The following is a 14,953-nucleotide window of genomic DNA, read 5'->3' on the forward strand; positions in this document are numbered from 1 at the left end:
TTGACTATATGGCAGCAGTTGCTGTCTGTTCTTGGGTAATATAGGGAGAGAAAGAGTCCCCCAAAGGTAAAAGGGAGAACATAAAACAGTAACAGCAAAAAATCGGGGGGTGAGGGAGGACAACAACAACAACAAAAACTAGATTGGATACTATAGTCTATAATCGCAGAAAGAGGAGAGGAGGGAGAGAAGAAGAAAGAAAAAAAAATCTGTAGCCTAATATGAGTATCAAAGCTGTTTGAACTGCAAGGTCGGCGGTTCAAACTCTCAAACTCACCGGCTGCTCCTTGGAAACCCTATACAGGGTCGCTATGGGTCGAAACTGACTCGACATAATTTAACAACAACAATATGAATATGACTTTAAAGTCCTCTTTCAGCTTCTTGCCTTCAAGGCCATCTAATAGATTTCATAATGCCACAGTTAGTTGTTTTGCTATATCTCAGGATTTAATTTAATTTTCGGCCTGTTTTGTTTTTAAACACCCTTTACCTCTCCACCCACACCCCTTGTTCTGGCATTTTCCCTTTTTTAAAAAAAAAAAATCAAACAGTTCAGGGCTGGCTCTTGGGCTGAGAGTAATCTGTGCACATGCATGGCAGAAGAACCCACCAGTGGTAGGGATGGGGGGTGTCCTCTCGCTCAGGCAGAAAGGACACCCTCATCCCCTCTAGTCACCAGAATGGAGGTGCATAAACAGTGGGTGGCCAATGAACATATACCAAAAAAAGAAAAGAAAATCAGAACAAAGCAAAACCGACAAAGTGTATTATCTACCTTTGCTCCAAGGTTCCCGCGGCATTATTCCAAGGTGGGTGTGCTCCCCAGCTTGATCTTGCCGTTTGGTCTAGCCCAGGTTGTCAGCTCTGACTGCCAAGCCTAGCAGATTCAAAAGTACACAATTTCTACCTCCACTACAAGTTCCACCAGCTAAAAGCCTTTAAACCCTCCAAATATTCCTAGATATGTGGTTCAGAGTCACTGAGCTCCGCCCTGAATCCCCCTCGCCTGGTATTCTGTGGTATTGCCAACAGCGAACTTCACTGCACCTCTACCCTATCCGCCATCAAGTCCCACCGCCTACTTGTCTATACCATATTTTTTTAATGTTCATATTTCTCTCAGAAATTTCCTACTTCCCAAATACCAAACATAATTATTTGAACCAAGCAAATTACACCTAATACCTTTCAGATAACTAGACCTATAAATAGTATGTTTAGATCAAGGACAAAACACACCAGAAAAATATTATAATACTTCAGTTTTCCACCAAACATGTCTCACCGCCACCCCTTCACTCTCCATGCCAAGTATGTTTTTCTCCTGTCTTTTCACATTTGCATAAATGTCTAGTCCTACACTTTTGCTGTAAGTGATAGCCATCCCCAAATTGGTCTTCTCTACCAAGAAAATTTCTTCCTCTTGAGGTGCCCTTCTCTCTCCCCATTCTCCTCTGCAGGGTCATTTCCTTCCCAGGCAGGCTAGCTGCCACCAAGTTCCTACCTAATGCCAGAACTCGTACATATTACGTTAAGAAGACCAAGGGCACTTTTTGTAAGTTTTTATATCTAGAGAGATGAGTTCAACATGTACAGGACAAATCTGGAAGGGCAATGATGGCAAAATGTTAAACAGTGCTTATATCTATGGGTCTGATGATAAATGATTCATGTGGTGCTGTAGGATCAGCACTGGACTGTGAACCACAAAGTTGGAGGTTCAAACCCACCTGCCAGTCTCGGAAACACTATACAGGGTTACTATGAGTTGGAACCACCTTACCAACACTTAACAACAACAATATGTATTCATTTTTGTTCTGTTTTGTGGTTTGCTTATTTGTATTTAGCCAGTGGTTACGAATTGGGGTGTGAACCTTAAGGCCAGCAGTTCGAAACTACCAGCTGCTCCTTGGGAGAAAGATGAGGCTTTCTGCTCCTGTAAAGATTTAAGATCAAAGAGCACAGCCTTCGATATGGATTACATCTCAATGTCAAGAAAACAAAACTCACCACTGGACCAATAAACAACATTCTTATCAATGGAGAAAAGATCGAAGTTGTTAAAGGACTTCATTCTTCTTGGATCAACTATCAACACTCGCGGAAGTAGCAGTCAAGAGATCAGACAACGTATTGCACTGGGCAAATCTGCTGCACAGGAACTTTTTAAAGTGTTGAAGAGCAGAGATGTCAGCTTGAGGACTAAGGTGTGCCTGACCCAAGCCATGGTATTCTCAATAACCTCATATGGATGCGAAAGCTGGACAGTGAATAAGGAAGATCATAGAAGAATTGATGCCTTTGAGATGTGGTGTTGGAGGAGAATACTGAAAGTGCCATGGACTGCCAAAAGAACCAATAGATCTGTTTTGGAAGAAGTGCAGCCACAGTGCTCCTTGGAGGCCAAGATGGCTAAGCTTCGTCTCTCATACTTTGGACATATTGTCCGGAGGAAACAGTCGCTGGAGAAGGATGTCATGCTGGGTAAGGTGGAGGGTCAGAGAAAAAGAGGAAGATCCCTAACGAGATGGATTGGCCAGGTGGCATCATTGATGGACTCAAGTGTGGCAGCAGTAATGAGGTTGGCCCAGGAGCAGACATTGTTTCGGTCTGCTGTGCATGGGGTCGCTATGAGTTGGTTCTGACTCGATGGCACCTGACAACAACAAAGATTTACAGCCTCGGAAACCCTGTACAGGGTCACTATGAGTCAGAACTGACTCCACGGCACATAACCACCAACAACCAATTTTTCTGTAACTAGTACTCTTTACAGAATAAAATTCATAAATATTAAAATTTTATAAAGAAGAAAGGGGGGGGCAGAGACATCCTTGCACGGGGCAAACACCCACACTCCATCTCAGCTTCCAGCTGTGGCTGGTTAGCAGTTGAATCATCTGTGCCCTTTCGGGTTCTGAGTATTCCTTATCCCTGCATGTTTAAATTTTTACCAAAGACAGCTATTGCAGTTGAGCGACTTGAATGCTGGGAAATTCCTATTATGTTTTCCTCTCCCTAGGTCCAACCTGGATCCCTTCAAGCAGTACACAGAGGACCAGATTTGGGATGCCCTAGAAAGGACACACATGAAAGAATGTGTAAGTAAATCCTGGAGCAGAGTGGTGCTGGACACTCAAGGGTAGGAGCACAGTGATGCTTTTGTCCCTGTTAGTCAGCTGCAGCTGCTCCTGCCCAGCCACCACCTGTCCCTCCACCCCCAGGATGTCTGAGGAATTGCACTGGAGAGCAGGACTTCCCAGGCATTTCAGATACATCATATCACCCAAAGTCCCCAACACCTCCACCCATGGTCACAGTGACCTTTTAATATCCACTGGAGGTCCCTGATGGTACAAGCAGTTTGCATTTGATTACAAATCTAAAGGTTGAGAGTTTGAACCCATCCAGCAGCACCACAGAAGAGAGGCCTGCTGATGTGCTTGTGTAAAGGTTTGTTGTTGTTGAGTGCCATTGAATCGGTTCCAACTTACAGCAACCCGGTTTAAGCTTTCCAAGAAGCAGTTGGTGAGTTTAAACCACCGACCTTATGGTTAGCAGTCCAGTGTTCATCCAACAGCACCACACCAGGACTCCTTGTAAAGATTACAGCCTTAGAACCCTATGGAACAGTTCTACTGTGCACATGGTGAGTCACCATGAGTCAGAGTTAACTCGATGGCAGCTTACAACAACAGTACACAGATACACATCTAGAGGAACCTCTTCTTAGCTGGTCATTCTTTTTTTTTTTTTTTTTAAGTTTTGATTGTGAATTGAGTAGTACTTTACATGGGAGAGTATCAAGTTTACACTCATTCTATCATATTTTGTTTCATTTCATTACGTGATTATAATCCCCTCCATGCATCATCATTCAACAGTATTTGCTTCTCTTCCCTCTGGTTTTTTCTTTTTTCGGATGTACACCAGACCACTCAGGAATATATAAGCATTTAACTGACCAAAGGGCACATGCTGCAAGCCTGCCTCCTGGCCGCCAGCACACAGCCTTTCTCTTTCCTCCAGTATAGAGTCTTCAGATGCTCCCTTTCTCCATGCCCTCATCTCTGCTTCCATCTCTGGTGTCGCTGTTTTTCTGGATAGGGTCCGACATTCCGCTCATGCTCTTCTCCCTTGATGGTCCTGCGGTCCTCTGTTCCTGGTCTATAAGATTAACTACTCCTTTTTTGTTATAAAACTTCTACCTTTACAATTGTGACAATCACAATTAGTCATGATAACAATTACTCACTATTGAACCATAAAAATCTTATCCCCATCTCCTTTTACCAGATCCATCTAGACAAGATGAAAGCTATTCAGTAGGGATTCTACCTTCCCCTGCACCCTCTGAAACTAAATTCAATTCTCTTTTGAAAACTTATAAGCTAATCACTTCGTGCCTTTATAATCCCCCCTCCCCATTTTAAGTAGCCAATGTCTCTAAGTTGCCCATCCCTATCTACCCTATATACAGAGGGGATAGGTTTGATCCTTGATGTGAAGACTCCTTCCCTCTCTGTTGGTATTTTGAGCTACTGCATCCATAAGTATAGGTCAGGTTCATGAAATTGTTAACTGGTCATTCTTGCATCTGTTTCAGAATCATTCATTTTTGCCCCTGCATTTTGACAGCATTTAGCTTTTTATCCCTCTAACCTCCACTTTCCCTCCCTAGATTGCTCAGCTACCTCTGAAACTTGAATCTGAAGTGATGGAGAATGGGGATAACTTCTCTGTGGGGGAGCGACAGCTCTTGTGTGTGGCGAGAGCCTTGCTCCGGCATTGTAAGGTGAGCTGATTTTTTGAGGGGGTGGCAGTTGGTTAGACAATAGGGGGGAAAATGAGAAGAACCCTGACAGAGTCTGGCTCTGAGCCTGGAGACAATTTCTGAGAGTATACCCAGGACACGTTTAGTTGACCACAACAGGATTTGGATGTAAGGGTGGTTTTCTCTTCTTTTTTCTGTTTAAAACATCCTGGAGCCCTTAGTGTTCAAGGACTTCTTTTGTTTCTGGCCAGTAAACAGTTGTAATACTGGAGACCATAGGCTTAGAAGATTTTAAAGCTGTCAGAAACATCAAGGTCATCTACTCAAGAAAAGGGACATTCAGAAAGATTAATGATTCTGCCTAACGACGGTCGCAAAGCAAGACGGGACAAGCATTTTAATAGATCAGTATTATATATGGACACCTTTTTTTTTTTAGAAATCAAGGGAAAAGTGTTTAAAGCCCTATCAATTCAAAGCAAAACAATGTTTATATGAGTATCTACTTACAATAAAAACAATACGCAGCATAAAATCTAAATAATGAAATCACTAATAAACCTAGTGTTTAAGGAATTTACTATGTCCTTCCCTCTTCTCTCCTTATTGTCTGTCTGGACTCAAACGTGAAGAGGTGGAAGACTGGGCAGTGTTCCATTCTGTTATACTTAGGGCACCAGGCCAACTAACAACAACTTTCTCCTCTACTTCCCTGCCAGATACTGATTCTAGATGAGGCCACAGCTGCCATGGACTCAGAGACAGACTTATTGATTCAAGAGACCATCCGAGAAGCATTTGCAGATTGTACCATGCTGACAATTGCCCACCGCCTCCACACAGTTCTAGGCTCTGACAGGATTATGGTGCTGGCCCAAGGACAGGTACTAAACCCTTAAAGGACTTTGGCTTAGCATGTGACCTCGTACAAGAGGAAAACTGGCCCCAAGCAGGGCTGGGCTGGTTGTCATTTTAGCGCCATTTCTGAACATTTACACACAAATGGCTATGGCAGCTGAGTTCAGAAGCATTCTCAGTGGGTTTTTGTTTTGCTTTTCTACTTATGCTTTTGTTGCTTATCAACAGTTGTGCTTTGATTTAGACCTGAGATCACATGTACCAGGAGCCTTCAAAAGTTCATGGAAAGGCAAAATTACAAAAACTAATTGTTGTGTTGTTCTTAAGTGCCATTGAGTTGGTTCCGAGCCATGGCAACCCTGTTACAGGGTTTCCGAGGCTGTAAATCTTTACGGGAGCAGAAAGCCTCAACTTTCTCCCGCGGAGCATCTGGTAGTTTCGAACTGCTGACCTTAAGGTTTACAGCCCGATTCGTAACCACTATGCTACCAGAGCTCCTTGGGCATGATCAGATACCTTGAGGAAATGATTTTCTGGGTATCAGTGCTCAGGATCATTGTCTCTGGGAACACCATGGTCAATTGGCATAACAAAGTCCACAAAGACAACGTTCTACATCCTACTTTGGTGAGTAGCGTCTGGGATCTTAAAGCCATCTGAGGTGCAACTATTGGTCTCTCCTTGTCTGGAAGAAATAAAAGTGATGAGAATTGAAGGTGCTTGGAATTAATTAGTCCAATGGAACATGTCAACATCAATCTCCTGAGATCAGAAGAAGTAGATGATGCCCGGTTACCACTGCCAACTGCTCTGAAAGGGATCACACTGAAAGGTCCCAGATGGAGTGGGAGAAAATGTGGAAGAAAACTCAAAATCATAAAAAAGGTCAGGCATACTGGTCAGATAGAGACTGGTGGAACCCTGAGACTAAAGGCCCTTTGATGACCCTTCAGGTCTGGAACTCAACTCATCCCTGTGACGCAGTTTTCAACCTAATGGTAGATAGGTATATGGAGGGAACAACAGCACTAGTGAGGTACACATGCCATAAAAGGGTCAAGCGTTGACCTAAGGACAAAATTCAGAAGGGTGAGGAAAGAAGGAGGAATGGAAATAAGAAACACAGGGAGGACGTGGGATAAGTGATATTATATTGAGGGGATTACAACTGAGAAGAAAGAAAAGTGTGTGGTTTGTTGAATGTAAAACAGATGATCTGTTCTGTAACCTCCACTCAATTCATAGTAAAAAGCTAAAAAAAAAGAAAAATGCCATTATCTTTTCATCCCATTTTTCATGAACTTTTTGAAGCCCCTTTGTACTTGTTGTTGTTGTTAAGTGCTGTGGCGTTAGTTCCAATACATAGCCACCCTATATAGGGTTTCTGAGGAGTGGCTGGTGAGTTTGAACTACCAACTTTGAGGTTCAGACCAACCTTGCCGTCCAGTGCTTATCATACAGGTGCCACACCAGAACTGCCCTTCGTACTTAGTGATTCATTTACATTCACAAGAATAGCCCAAAGCAGCTGTGAAACCAGCCACCCTAGTTTGCTTTTTGCGATCATGTCATGCTGCTGTTACAGGCCATCCACACTCTGGCCCTGGCCCAGCCTTCTTAATTTGCTCCTCTCTTGCAAGTGCTGTTGACTATAGACAGTTTTGAATCCTCTAAACTTGATCTGATAGTAATGGTGTACCTGCGCTAGTCCCCCCTCCCCCATTAGACTATAGCTCCCTGAGGGCCTGTGTTGTACCTCATTCATCTTTGGGTCTTTAGCAGTGCTTAGTACTATAGTGTTTTCTTACAATAGTTACCTAAGTGAATGCAGAACAAATAACTTCTATGAGTGCCCCTGAGATGGAAGTATATAAAGGATTTGGTAGAACTAAGGAGCCATTTATAACAACTTGTCTTCTGTTATTATTAATAATGGGTAGTATAATAGCTACTATTTGTTGTTGTTGTTGTTAGGTGCTGGTACAGACTCATAGCAACCCGATGTACAACAGAACAAAACACTGTTATTATTGAGTGTTTATTGTATGCCAGCCACTGGGCTAACTGCAGCATACAATCAATCATGCCAACAACTGAGAAAGATACAGATAATGTTGGCTGTGTTTTACAGATTAGGAGAAAAAGGATTCCCACCCCCTACCCCCCCTTACTGTTTGTAGAGCCCTGGTGTGGCGCTGTGTGTTAATGTGCTGGATTACAAAGTCAGTTTGAACTGCGAGGTCAGTGGTTGAAGCTCACCAGCCACTTGTCGGAAACTCTATACAGGATCACTATGGTTGGAACTGACTCGACGGCACTTAACAACAACAACTGTTTATGGAACCTTTTTGACCCATTACGTAGAAATGTTCAAGATTGGTCTTTCCTTTGGTGGTGTTAGTGGGAATTTTTTTTTTAAGAAAAAGGAAACTCTTGTGTGCATGGCCCCCAATTCAGGAAAGTTTGAGACTGACCTCCTTGTCTTGCAGGTTGTGGAGTTTGACACCCCATCGGTCCTTCTGTCCAATGACAGCTCCCGGTTCTATGCCATGTTCGCGGCTGCGGAGAACAAGGTTGCTGTTAAGGGCTGACTCCTCCCCCACGATGACGTCGTCTTTATCTGGAGCTCGCCATTCCCTGCCTGGTGCAGGCCCCTCAGCGGCTCCTCCTGCCAAAACCTGGCCTTTCCCGATTTTATCTCTCGCACAGAAGTTCAGGATTGGCTTTTGTGTTTTACTTTTAAGGAGAGTCGTATTTTGATTATTGTATTTATTCCATACTCATGTCAACAAAATTTAGTTTTTGTTCTTGATTGCACTCTAAAAGGTTCAGGGAACCGTTATTATAAATGTATCAGAGGCCTATAATGAAGCTTTATACGTGTAGCTATATCTATATGTAACTGTGTACATAGCCTATATTTACAGTGAAAATGTAAGCCGTTTATTTTATATTAAAATGAGCACTGTGCTAATAGCAGTGCATATTCCTTTCTATCATTTTTGTACATTTTGCTGTACCAGAGATCTGGTTTTGCTATTAGATTATAGGAAGGGTAGCATTTGTTCTTCCCAAGCTGGTTGTTTCATGGTGCCAGGTGTTCGGGGTGTCCAAAAAAGCAAGACATGTGGCCATCATGGGCCCTTCAGTGGTCTTCTCCTCAACCCCTCTGTTGGGGCCGGGATCGGCGAAGATCATGCAGAACGCCGTGGATTCTCAGGGCTCCTGCTTTCTGTCCTGTATCACTTCACTGTTTGTCAGGAGAGTAGTGGGGCAAGGCCCCAGACCCCATTTTGACTCCCTCCATTGGAATGAGAAGCACAGAAACATTCCTCGGAGAGAGGGAGTTTCCTTCCTGACTTCCTCTTTTTGCTGTTTTTCCTAACCAAGAATCAGTCTATTCACAGAGTGTCCCACTGCCTCAGGTTCCTCACGCTGGCCACTGCACAGAGCTATCCAGCTCCTAGACCTGTTGGCTCCAGATGCTGGAGCCAGCTGCTGCTTTACAGGTGGTACTTTTTAATTTGCCTGTACCCACACCTCCACAGCTCAGTGACAGGGTTCAGGATTTTGTGGGTTTGTGTTTCCTTTCTCACTGCAGCTGTCGCCCAGTCTCCCTTTCTCTCTTTCTCTCTCTCTCCAAAGTCAGAGACTTTAAGCAGCTCTTGCTAATCAGTGTCTCACACTGGCCTAGAAGTTTTTGTACTGTAAAGAGACCTACCTCAGGTTGCTGATTGCTGTGTGGTTCCGTGTGTTCCCGCAAACCCTCCTCTTGCTGTGGAGCCGGTAGCTCAGGTGGGCGTGGTCGCTGCTGTCATCAGTCGAGTGGTCAGCGTCGCATGTCGCGACCAACTAGACATTCTGTCGCCTTAGCATGTTTGCTAAACACCTCGTGGAAGCAAAACTCTGAAAAAGTGAATAAAATTATTTTGGATTTTGTAAAACTCTTGGTGTGTAAACTACTTCTCTGTGAGTGGCTGTGGAATACCCCAGCCGAGGGTTTGAATATCCAACCCTGGCGTTCCATCTGGTGACAGCCAGCAGCAGAGCTGGTGGGCTGCAAGGGGCATGGGACCCAAATGTCTGGAAGCATTATGTTGTGCCTTAGTCCCTACAGCCTGTGTTTGTGGGCGTGGCCACCAATGAAGCTGTTGCTTTAGGATGGCAAGCGGAACAGGAAATGGCTGTAGTGAGGTTGGTGGTCATGGCGAAATATATTTACTCAAACAGTGCAATAACCCAATATAACTCCAATGGTTAAGTACTTGGTATTAAACGAAAGTTCTGACAATCTACTTTCAAAAGATCATGACCACTGATGTCAGATTGGCACCAACAGCTCCACAGATTGATAGGAAACTTCAAGGGTAGTGAGTTTATGTTAAAGAACAATTCAGAAAAGGAGTCTGAGAATGTTACATAACTTAATATAATTAATATCATCAACTCCATGGCAACTGGGTTAGCCAGTCCGTACAGATTAACCCACTGAGAATTAAGAACCCCAGAACCTATTCTAAGCTTTCTGAATACGTCATGTTGGAGAGAACCAGGAAAAGCTGCTTTTATACTGATACTGGTTCTACGGACCATCAACAAATCACATTTTAAACCCAGCCTTTTTGAAAATTTAGGAGACTTGGCTCTAATGTTAAAAATGCAGTTTCTCAGTTGTTCACATTTAAAATGCTCAGTAGCCACTCACGACTGTGTTCGATAATACAGATATAGAATGTTTCCATCACTAAAGGAAGATCTGCGGCTGCGGGGCAGCACTGATCGCAATAAAATACAAACCAAATCCACTACCACGGAGTCAATACTGACTCATAGTGACCCTGAATAGGGTTTCCAGGGTTGTAAATCTTTATGGGAGCGGGAAGTCTCATCTTTCCCTCACGGAGCGGCTGTGGTGGGTTTGAACTACCAACCTTGGGGTTAACAGTCCTACAATGCTACCAGGACTCCTTGATCTAAACAAAGAGCCCCTTTATTGTTGCACTGGATTCACCTTCCAAGAAGGGCGGCAGGAGGAGCCACTCCTCAGTCTGACTGTTGAGGCTGTTGCTTGTGGTACAGATACCGCTTCTGTTCAGTTATGTTCTCTAGGACCTCTTCCCCTACCACCTCTCTAGACCAGCCTTGTCCTCTTAAAAGGAAACATTTCCCTTCCTTATCTCTCCCAGAGTGGATTCTCTGCCACCTGTACAGCGACAATGTGGCTTGGTCTCTCTTCTTAGTACCAGCCTCAAACACTGGTCGTCTCCCAGGTGCCTCAGACAGACTCCAAATGGACCGCTGCTCCTTGTACCTCTGACCTCCTAGTCTTGCAGGCTAGAAATAGATTCATTTCTTGCCCCTTCCCTGCTAATTCAGTCACATCACAGGTCCTGTTCTCCCCCTTCTCTCTCTCCTTCCACCCTCTTTCACATCTACCTCCCTTCTTTTTGATATTGTAGTTAGAGCCTCTTAACCTATCCCCCTGTATCATGGTTTCTCTCTGAGGCACTGCTTATATTACTGCAATATACAGAGCGAAAATGCAAGGTGAATCAAATACTGCACACACCAAATGTCTTTAGGATTCAGTTAGACTGAGAATAATTTATATTCTTTAACTTCTTCTCTGTGCAATATTCTAAAAAGAGGCCATATGTTTTTCACACTGTTTTCTCACTCTGGAGGTCTTTAACCTTCTCTTATCAAATAAAGCCATGCTCTTTCTTTTAAAACTCATTTCAAATAGGGTATCTTCCATAAAGCCTTTCTCTCCAAACCAAATTCTCTGGGTCCCTACAACACTTTGGTTATGCAGCTATTTTAAAGTTTATTTCCTTTTGCTTTGTGTGATAATTATTTTCTTGTTGTTCTCCATGAACATAAGCTTTTGAAGGCAGCAAACCACCTAATGTTTTGATACCTCATAAATCCCTGCTATAAGTATTCTGTTTAGTATACAATAGGTACTTAGTAAGTATTGCACTGTTCAACTGGCTCTTGAATAGTGCCTTACACGTGGATGTTTAATGACTATTTGTTAATATAAATCAGTGTTACAGACTTTCATTGTGGCCATGGTGAAAGGAATTTGATTGCTTCAAAGAAACAACAAATGACATTGTGGAAAAGAGTCCTTGATGTGGAATGACCAGGAAAGCCAGAAAATAAGAGCACCAAGCATGTGGGGAAATGGATTAATGATGTGACAGCTTCTTTTGTATCCCTTCTCTGATTGATCACCTAGAAACAGTGAAAATAAATCACAGAAAGTAAGTTCAGTCAACTGGGACCTTAAAAAAAAAAAAAAAATCATTTATATTGCTGGAGTCCTGGTGTACTATAGGATAAGCACTGGACTGCCACCCACAAAGTCGGCAGATCAAACCCTCCAGCCTCTCCTTGGAAACCCTATACAGGGTCCTTATGAGTCAGAACTGATTCAATGGCTCTTAACAACAACATTGTTGAACGTGTACACAGCAGAACCTATAATTTTTACATGCACAATTCAGTGACATTGATTACATTCTTCGAGTCGTGCAGCCATCCTCACCCCCTTTTTCCTAATTGTTCTCCCCCATTAACATACCTCACTGTCCCCTAAGATTTCCATCTCATCTTTTACATCACTGTTGTCAATTTGAGTCCATATAGACATTGCATAAAAAAGCACAATGCTAAAACAGACATTATTTGCAAATTAAGCTAAACAGTCATTTCTTTTAAAGAATTCATGGGATATTTTTGGTTTCAGGTTTTAAGATTATCTCAGGGAAATCATTTTAGGTTTCATCTAACCTCTATGGCTCCAGAAAGTCTGGATTCCATGAGAATTTGAAATTCTGAGGAACTTTATCTTTTACTGATTATTACCTGTACTATTTCACACCATGTTTCTTTCTGAACTTTTTTTTTCTGATAAATGAGAAAATTGTACAGCATTTGGAAAATGCACAGAAGTGCAAATAAGAAAGCAAAAATTGCCTATAGCCTTGTGGCAAGGTGTATTTTCCAAAGATGGCTACAGCTCTATCTTCCATCTCACATGCTCCTCTGCATTGTGACCTTCTTACTCTCCTGGTATGATGCTGTGAGTTCATGCGCTCAACTGCAAAGTCGGTTGAACCTCAAGGTCGGCAGTTCAAGCTCACCAACCACTCCTCAGAAATCCTATACAGGCTCACTGTGGTTCGGAACTGAATCAACGGCACTTAACAACAACCTCAACTCTCCCATCAAGAGATGGAGTCTATTTCTCTATGCTCCTCCTACTCTTAAAATTAGGTGGGTCCTGTGACTACTTTGTCCAATAAAATACAATGGAAGTGACTCCATTCCAGTTCTACACAAAGCATTTACGTATCCTAGCAACTCACACTGCCTGCCTCTTGAAACCCAACACCTTGTACTATCTTGAGACCACCATACTGTGAAAAGTACAAGCTCCCTGGGGAGACCCTAGAGGATAAGATTCCATACAGAGATAAAAGTGAAGTCAGAGTACCAAGGCATCAACCATGAGTAGAGAAACCATTTTGGAAGTACAAGTGCCAGCCCACGCTATCTCAGCTGATTCCATTTAGATCAGAGACGAGCCATCCATCTGAGCCCTTCCTAAGTATTTGAGCAAAATGAAATATTTTATTAAGCGATGACATTTTGGGGGAGTCCCTGGGTGGTGCATATGGAACACACCAGCCTGCTAACAGAAAGGTTGACAGTTTGAGTCCATCCAGGATGCTTCAGAAAGGTCTGATGGTCTACTTCTAAAAACTCAGTCTTTGAAGAGCTTATGGAGCACAGTCTGTCACACACAGGGTCTCCTTGAGTCAGAATCAACTCAGTGGCAGCTGGTACACAGAACTACTGAAACACCCACTAACCAGAAATAGCTAATATTACATTGTTGTGTTTAGCCTTTCCTAAGCATGTATGGAGTCCTGGTGTGGCGCTGTGGGTTAATGTGCCAGACTGCAAAGCCGTTTGAACTGCAAGATCAGTGGTTCAAGCTCACCAGTTGCTCCTCAGATACCCTATACAGGGTCGCTATGGGCCAGAACCAACTCGACTGCACTTCACAACAACAAGCATGTATATTTTGCTTATTATATTTTTTTCTTTGTCAAAGTATTATGTATGCCTTTTTGGTGTTAAAATCCAAAAAGTAAATAAATGTAGAAAATGTAGAGAGTGGAAATGCATCTTAATGACACCCTACAAAGGAGGAGTCCTGGTGGTGCTGTGGGCTAATGCATCAGACTGCAAAGTTGTTTGAACTACAAGGTCGGTGGTTCAAGCTCACCAGCTGTTCCTTGGAAACCCTATACAGGGTCGCTATGGGTTGGAATCAACTTGAACAGCACTTAACAACAACAACAAAGGAGGCAACTACTGCTAACAATGCCATACTTCGCCAGTCATTTTCTTCTAAACACAGCAGCATTATTCAGAGACCAAGTGTTTTTCAAATGAAATTGAGATAATTTACATATAGAACATGTCATCATAGTCTGAGCATTTCTTATGTCATTAAATAGTTTCAAAATCATATTTAATAGTTTTATAATATTTCCTTGTGGGGACTCACTAATTTTTTCATTCAACAATTATTTATTAAACACCTATAGCAAATGAGGAGTCCTGGTGTGGCGCTGCAGGATAACATGCTGGACCACAAGGTCAGTTTGAACTGCAAGGTCGGCAGTTCAAACCCTTTACAGGGTCACTGTGAGTTGGAACCAGCTCGACAGCACTTACCAGTAAGAACAGCACAGCAAACGACAGACCCTGTGCTACTCAGTGAAAGGTTGGAGGCTGAAATTCATCCAGAGACACCTCAATAGCAAGGCTGGCAATCTGTTTTCAAGAAATTGACACATTGACAACACTATGGAGCACAGTTTTACTCTGACACACATGGGATCACCGTGAGTCCGAGTTACTCGATCACAACTTATTTCTTGTTTGGTTTTTTAAATTATTATTATAATTATTATTTCTATTAAAGGTTTTTATTGTAGATTGAGTGAAAGTTTACAGGGCATAGCATCAGTTTTACATTCAACAAATCATATACCTTGTTTCATTACATTGATTATAATCCCCTCCATGCACCTTCAGTTAACAGTATTTCTCTCTAACCACTTTAGCTTTTTGAAAAACAAACAAAAAAACCCACTCAGGCATATATAATAATTTATATCTCCAAAGGGCACATTCTGCAAATCTGCCTCCTGGCCACCAGCTCTTAGTTCTTCTCTTCTTAGTCCATGAATCTAGAGTCCTCAGCCACTCCCCCTCTCCATGACCCCATCT

The 14,953-nt window shown here is 42.8% G+C and overlaps 1 protein-coding gene across 2 annotated transcripts in view; it reads left to right on the plus strand.

Moving 5' to 3' along the window:
• The window catches only part of ABCC5 (ATP-binding cassette, sub-family C (CFTR/MRP), member 5), a 124,045-nt gene extending 114,463 nt beyond the window's left edge, over positions 1 to 9,582 (plus strand). The window contains exons 27-30 of one of the 2 annotated variants that reach the window (XM_006869803.1): positions 3,029 to 3,107; positions 4,688 to 4,801; positions 5,500 to 5,664; positions 8,128 to 9,582. In XM_006869803.1, coding sequence (XP_006869865.1) covers positions 3,029 to 3,107; positions 4,688 to 4,801; positions 5,500 to 5,664; positions 8,128 to 8,229 — 460 coding nt within the window. In that variant the 3' untranslated portion in view covers positions 8,230 to 9,582. The remainder of the gene's footprint in view (positions 1 to 3,028; positions 3,108 to 4,687; positions 4,802 to 5,499; positions 5,665 to 8,127) is intronic. The other variant, XM_006869804.1, reaches the window with a different exon arrangement.
• Positions 9,583 to 14,953: the final 5,371 nt, after the last annotated feature.

This window comes from Chrysochloris asiatica, unplaced genomic scaffold, assembly GCF_000296735.1.
Source record: "Chrysochloris asiatica unplaced genomic scaffold, ChrAsi1.0 scaffold00135, whole genome shotgun sequence".
Lineage (NCBI taxonomy): Eukaryota > Metazoa > Chordata > Mammalia > Afrosoricida > Chrysochloridae > Chrysochloris > Chrysochloris asiatica.